Here is a 6,945-nt window from a genome sequence, read left to right as displayed (position 1 = left end):
GTCCCAATCCAGAATCTACCATTTTAATCTATATTTTTAATGAACATTCAAGAGTTTACCAAAGTTAGGATTCAGTCTAGACTTCTGAAGTCAAAACTTTCCCCATGTTTAAAATATGTTTCCATAGTTTAAACAAACACATTTTGTCTTTTATTTTTTGCTTTCTGCTGAAGTGATCTAGGAATTGCTCCGAAGTTCATTGAAATCTGTGCGTGTCTTTTCTTTGGCTTTAGCAGGCCTCAGGTCCTAAACATAACACCAACACAAACTGGAATATTAAGGACACGAAGTCCAGAACTGGGAGCATCCACTGAAGTTACTGTAGCTTTAGCTCATTCTGAGACTGTTCAGCCAGAGATGAAATGAGTTACATTAACATATACATTACATTCTAGTAGCAATTTATAATTACAATGTTATGTGATTTCTAACAATTCTATCTAAAACTTACTTGTAGGAATTTATGAAGTGTAACACTCCACGTCAGAATAAGAACTGTTTGAAGCATTTTGATCTCTCAGAATACAGACAGATTATTAGTGATTTGGCCATCCGTATCTATCACCAATTCATTGTTGTAATGGAGAACAACATTCAGCCCATGATCGGTAAGACAGTGGCAGCCCAAACAGACTTAAATGTAGCTTGTGACATCTACAAATAAAGCCTACATGGAGGCAAAGGATGGGGCAGGCTTCTTTCTCCTGTTGATTTATACATATGTGTACCTGTGTGTGGGTTTCTGCACATGTGAATTCCACTGAATGCTATATCCCCACAGTGTCTGGAAAGACTTTTTTTGGTCACATTTCCTGGTATGGGATAGTGCTTTGAAACCAATCAACATTCCACAAAAACAAAAGGCTTTTTAAATTTGTATTCTCCAGAAGCCTTTGTCAGTATCTTATTTTTCTTGCGTCATTTAATTTTTAAAATATCCAGAAAGTAGGTTTTGTTCAATTGTTAAGTTAATGTAGCTTAAAGGTGCCTTAGGAGTTGGTCTTACCAGTTATTTTCCGTTGTGTTTCAGTACCAGGCATGCTGGAATATGAAAGTCTTCAGGGAATTTCTGGCTTGAAACCTACAGGGTTCCGCAAACGTTCCTCTAGTATAGACGACACGGATACCTACACAATGACCTCTATCTTGCAACAGCTCAGCTATTTTTATAGCACTATGTGCCAGAATGGCTTGGACAATGAGCTCCTAAAGCAGGCAGTGAAGCAGCTTTTCTTTCTGATTGGAGCTATCACTCTCAATAGCCTCTTCCTCCGCAAGGACATGTGCTCATGCAGAAAAGGAATGCAGATCAGGTAAAGACAATAAAGTTTCAACAAGCAGGTGCTTGAGAATTAATTTTTAACACTATTCTGTAACATCCTTTAAGTCACTGGATATTCTGTAACTGCTCTGCTGGAAATAGCCATTTTTTTTTTACTCTTTTTTGAAAAAGTAGATCTTTGCCATTCAGATGAGCTTTCTCAACATAATCTATTATAAATTGTTCTTTCCATGGAAACCCTAATGGAGGAAAAGACCGAAGATTACAGTCTGGAGTTGAAAGTCAGGCACACTTAGGATTCTTTCCATGCTAGATAACTGGTGATGTCACAAATAGTATTTTTAATTCTCTCTCGCTGTAGAAAACAGGTGCAGTGTCCTGTGGCTGGCAGGCAGACAAAAGCTGACTTGCATTTTTCGTGCTGTGTGACGAGAAAGGCACTGAGACAGAGCCTCTGAGGGTTTAAATTGAGCATCATCTGTCTGTGTTACAAGCATCAAGAGAACCTGTTCCTTACTTTTCTGCAGAAGATACAGTTCATTTGTTCTCCATTAGACAGTCTGCAGAATAAGGTGAAAGAAAATCAGTAAAATCTTGACCCATCTGGGAATATTACTTAGGAGAAAGCTGCTTTAACCTTCAGGTCATTTAGTTATAAGCCCAGCCCTGCTTTGTAATGTGCAAAAATTGTTCTCATTTTCTGTATAAGCTCAGTTGCAAATGAATATTTTAAAGACGTACAGTGCTGCAGTGTAATAGGCAATGCTGGTGTATCTTTGTAGTTTTCTGTAAATGACAGCTAAACTCATAATTTGCTTTCTATTATCCAAGCTTCAAGACATAAAAGAATAAGAAGGACTGAAAAGTACAAGGGATGAAACTTATAGATAAATAAGCTATTAATATTTTTTATTTTTATCATCTACAGGTACGGTTTTTAACTTAAAATGTGTTAATTTGAACACTGCATTAGAGGAGCATTTCTTCTCTAGACATCTTTAATGTAACTTGCTTACTGAGGGGGACCTGACATTTCTCTTATCCATTTATGGTTTAACCCAGATGTAACATCAGCTATTTGGAAGAATGGCTTAAGGACAAGAATCTTCAAAGCAGCAATGCCAAAGAAACTTTGGAGCCTCTCTCTCAAGCAGCCTGGCTCCTTCAGGTCAAAAAGATCACAGATGATGATGCCAAGGAAATATGTGAACACTGCACATCTCTTTCTACTGTGCAGGTAATGAACCATCTGTTTTCTTCTGGCAGCACCACCTGCAGGATCTTAACTATCTCAAATACTTTGTTGAAAAGAGCTATTGGCCTTTCATTGGATTAAAAAAAAACATTCTTCAGCATTCCACATTACCAGCTGTTAAACTCAGTTTTTTAACTCCTTATTCCCAATTCTTAGCATTTCAACTGTTCCTGTAGTGGACACTTGTCTGTTTTGTTCTATTCCATGTTTTTATTCCACAATGTATTTTCTTTACTTTGTTGTTTCCCTTAATTGATTCAGCTTTGTCTGTATCTCCTTGATCCTGCTGACACCCCTGGAAATGAGTCGTAGTAATTAGTGTGTGTGTGTATGTATGTGTATGTATGTGTATATATATATAAAACAACTCATTAGATGACCCGTCAAAATTCTTTCTTGTAAGATTCTTCACTGAAACTTCCATTCAATATCAATAAAGACGTCATATTAATGCTTTCTTCTCTTTGTCTTCTCACTTTTTGTGACATACTAAATTAGTCTTTTTGTAATCTGAACAGATAGTGAAGATACTCAACTCATACACCCCAATAGATGATTTTGAGAAAAGAGTTACCCCATCATTTGTTCGTAAAGTCCAGGTAAGAGCTACAATTATTATTTCTCCTGTTCAAGTTACAGGGTGTTTCATACACACAGTTTTTGATGCTACAGAGTTATACTTGACCTTTACACCACATTATTACTAAGTTGCTCAGCTTCTAGACATTTGGAACTAATCAAAACAAGTCTCCTTAACATCAGGTGAAAGCAGGATTTTCAATGGGAAACAATGTGCTGGTTTTGCTTTGATTCTTAACACAGTATTTTCTTACCCTTTCTGTTGTAATTTCAGGCTATGCTAAACAATCGTGAGGATGTTCCACAGCTGATGCTCGATACCAAATATCTCTTTCAAGTGACGTTTCCTTTCACCCCCTCTCCACATGCCTTGGAAATGATACAAGTCCCCAGCAGCTTCAAACTTGGCTTTCTCACAAGGGTGTAATAAAACCAATGCACTGGTATTTCCTCAGAGACTGTATAAAGGCAGGCAGACTTTCATGGTTCATTTCTCCAGCTGGTGGATAGTATGGCAGCTTACAGTGAATTAAGACATGAAAAACTTGTTCCCAAGTCAAGACTTAAACAGTAGGAATAATTTCAGCTCGTGATTGCCTTCTCTCTTTTCTTGCTCTTCTCTCTTTATTACAGTCCTACAATGATGACTTTATATCATCAGCTGGACATCAAAGCTAACTATACAGGGTTTTTTTAGCCCAAACTTGACAAGAAAAGCATTTGTCTGACAAGTTTGCACTGGTGCCCTTTCAGCACGAGTCAGAGGGGAAGATTGCCATGTGATAAATATTACTCTACAATTTTCATTGCCTTTGTTTCCTGTAACAAGAGGGGATTTATTCCAAGGTAGTTGTATTCATTGCCTTGCTATACTGGGTCTGTTTTACAGTAGCTTTCACTTTCTATACTTCTTAAACCTTTATTCCTCTCATAAAAGAAGTCTTTTATAACAGTTCGTCCAGAAGGCTGTGGTAGGAGGAAAGGGAAGGTCGTTCCACAATTGTTTTTTAAAAAAATCAATATAAGTAGCTACATTGAAACTGGGGAGCTGAGATCAATCTAAGGTAATTGCTGTTACAAACCCACATTGTGGTTTTTTTAGGCATGCTCGCAGCTTTTCAGCCAGGGGAGAAGGACTCAGGTGCTCTTCTTTAAGACAGATTTCAGTTTTGTTCTCTGCAGAGGCAAGTTGGGATTTTCACATCAGTCATTACAATTGAAAAGTCAGACAGAAAATTCATGTCATGGTCCAGGTTTTAAGTACGTGCTTGTTCCTTTAAAACACAGGGGTCATCTTCTAGTTTGGGTCCATCTCTAGTGCCCTGTATTTCAGAATACACACTGAGTATGCACACATGCACATCTTCTTTCTCCCTTTCTTATTGGATGGTTTCCTACTTCCAGTCCTGCTTGCTGCTTCCACTGAGTAGGAGTGAATGCAGCTACTGTCTGGTCTCACTGATAAACCAAGCTTATTTCCTTACATATCATCTTGAGTTGTTTCATTTCAAGTGGTCCCCTTCTTGCTTTGTTCAGGCTTCTCCCTGCAGTCAGAGTGCAGCGAGCAGTAACTTTATTTAGCACTGGACCCTGTCAGAACTGCAGAAACAGCATTCACCTCCCCACAATGATGACTGTCCTCAGAAAGTCCTCAGTAATTAACGCTGGTTTTCTAGCCAGTCTATTAGACCATAGCTATTAAAATCGAGTACTAAAGCTTTGAAAAATGTAAGGGATTCTAATTTAGTTAGTTTAAATATTACAGGAAGGAAGATTTTTTTAATGCACAGTGTTGGTACTGCTTGTTTAATTCTACAGAACAATCTGTAAATATAAAGAAGGAGTCATTCTTGCTATTTAGTGTCCTTTGTCTTTACTACGTACAGGGAAATATTCGTGGTGATACCCACAGAGAGAGATTCAAAATACATGAAGGAAAAATTTTGTATTTTGTTCGACAGCAATAAAAGCTGTACAAAAAATCACAGGCATGTAGGTAGACGAGTATTTCAAGCTGTTAAATAAAGTAGCTCTTAAATCAATTTGTAGTGCTTTGAGTGATGCAATAATGATGTTTTCAGTATGGGATTGTTTGAAAGAAGTTACTTGGAACTCTGTGAACACCAGTGAATGCTGACAGTCTTGCATTGCGCCAGAAACATTTATTGTGTGGTCCAGTTGCTTTGCTGTAACATGGTATAGCTTCCTGTCTGACTGGTACGCTGTCCTTGGCTCCTTGTGAATTTCTGTAAATACTTAATGCAAGCAAGTTTCATTGCTGTTATTTGTATATAGCCTTTTTTTACAGACACTGGAGCTGTACGTCCATTACCTGATACGGTATGAGTAAAATCCCAGCCCATCCTTGCACCTGCATCACGCAGAAGTGTCACAAGGCGTGTATGTCTCTGCGACAAAAATTATTGATCAAGGAAAATCGTTCTGGCCGTTTAGTGCTGGGTTACTTCGGGAGGTTTGTGTGAAGTACGCTATTAACACTGTGTATGCAAACAACAAAATACAGTTTTTAAACAGAAGTTCAAAATGCTCAGTGTCTACTTGTATCCACTCAAACTCCTCTTCCTTTTGCTGACATCAATGCCGTCAACCAGCGTGTAGGTACAAAATCCTATTTGTTATCTGTAAATCTCCTAAATATAAGGAGCAGTTTTGGTGAAGGCAGATACACAAAAGAAGCAGTACTGAGGCTAACTTTCCTAGAATGATAGTAAAGGAGACAGCTATTTCATTCAAATGGGAACATGCTCAATGGTGATCCTTAACTGCAGTGGGAAAGCACTGCAGTGGCTTATGGAGAGCTGTGTAAGATGCTGTTGGCATCTTTGGATGTGTGTGGATGTGTGACCCCTGCTGTTTCTGGGAACAGGACTCAACAGAATAAGTGGTCCCTTTCAGTCCTGTGTTGCTATAATACTCTAATACAAAATATTAGGAGAGGTTACTTCTACCCAAGTCTCTGCTGGGCTGAGACCTCTTTTGTTTCTCCCCTTGTTTTGTCTCAGATCTTCTTGACTACTAAATGCAAACATCAGTTGTGATTTCGCTTATCTTCAGTAGAGTCTCGATAGTAGATGTGACCCTCGGCACTTTTTACATTTTTCCAGTGTGTTTTCATAAATTTCCCTCAACTTTTTTTAAAAGAGTGCAAAAAAAGCAGCAACTTTTAATCATATTACAGGCAAATAGTAAAAGAATATCCAAGGAAGAATCAGCACGGACACTAGTCAGTTTGTTTGACTTAAATTTTGTTAAGAATATGAGATAAACTTAACATTGGCAGAGCTATTTGTAAGAACATCAACTTGATAGCTGGAAAAATCAATCATCAGTCACCTCCCCAGTATGTTTATACTTTAACATTTGGAAACCATCTAAGACTTGTTGCTGTATGCAGCAGGCAGGTAAGATCTAGTTTGCCTAATAGTTTTTGTTCTTTATTCTATATCCTGAAAGAGGACAGTTAACATAAAGCCTTTGAACTATAATCCTCAGTACATAACTGACCTGAGGTGGTATCACCGGAGAGGCTGAGCTTTAAATACCCTTTAAGTAGATTTAATACGGAGGTTGCCTTTCTACAATAGCAATTGCACACAGCTTATTTAGTCATCTTGAGAATCTCCAGGTTCTTGCTCTTTGAAAAGGTGGGTAATTTTGGATATTTATCGACAACATTCATTGTACAGATTTTCTCTACCGGTAGCATATTAATGTTTCAGCATGCTAACATTGTTTAGTTTCTACTGTAACTTTAAAATCCTAGTAAATTTAAAATTTCAAGTTGCAGCGCAAGAAGTTGTAATCTTTT

The 6,945-nt window shown here is 37.8% G+C and overlaps 1 protein-coding gene across 1 annotated transcript in view; it reads left to right on the top strand.

Moving 5' to 3' along the window:
* The window catches only part of MYO5C (myosin VC), a 28,653-nt gene extending 25,110 nt beyond the window's left edge, over positions 1 to 3,543 (top strand). The window contains exons 37-41 of the mRNA XM_010181784.1: positions 458 to 608; positions 1,031 to 1,313; positions 2,345 to 2,519; positions 3,056 to 3,136; positions 3,391 to 3,543. Coding sequence (XP_010180086.1) covers positions 458 to 608; positions 1,031 to 1,313; positions 2,345 to 2,519; positions 3,056 to 3,136; positions 3,391 to 3,543 — 843 coding nt within the window. The remainder of the gene's footprint in view (positions 1 to 457; positions 609 to 1,030; positions 1,314 to 2,344; positions 2,520 to 3,055; positions 3,137 to 3,390) is intronic.
* The last annotated feature ends 3,402 nt before the right edge of the window (positions 3,544 to 6,945 follow it).

The sequence above is a fragment of the Mesitornis unicolor genome, unplaced genomic scaffold (assembly GCF_000695765.1).
Source record: "Mesitornis unicolor isolate BGI_N332 unplaced genomic scaffold, ASM69576v1 scaffold6173, whole genome shotgun sequence".
Classification (NCBI taxonomy): domain Eukaryota; kingdom Metazoa; phylum Chordata; class Aves; order Mesitornithiformes; family Mesitornithidae; genus Mesitornis; species Mesitornis unicolor.
This window is presented reverse-complemented; position numbering and strand designations above follow the sequence as displayed.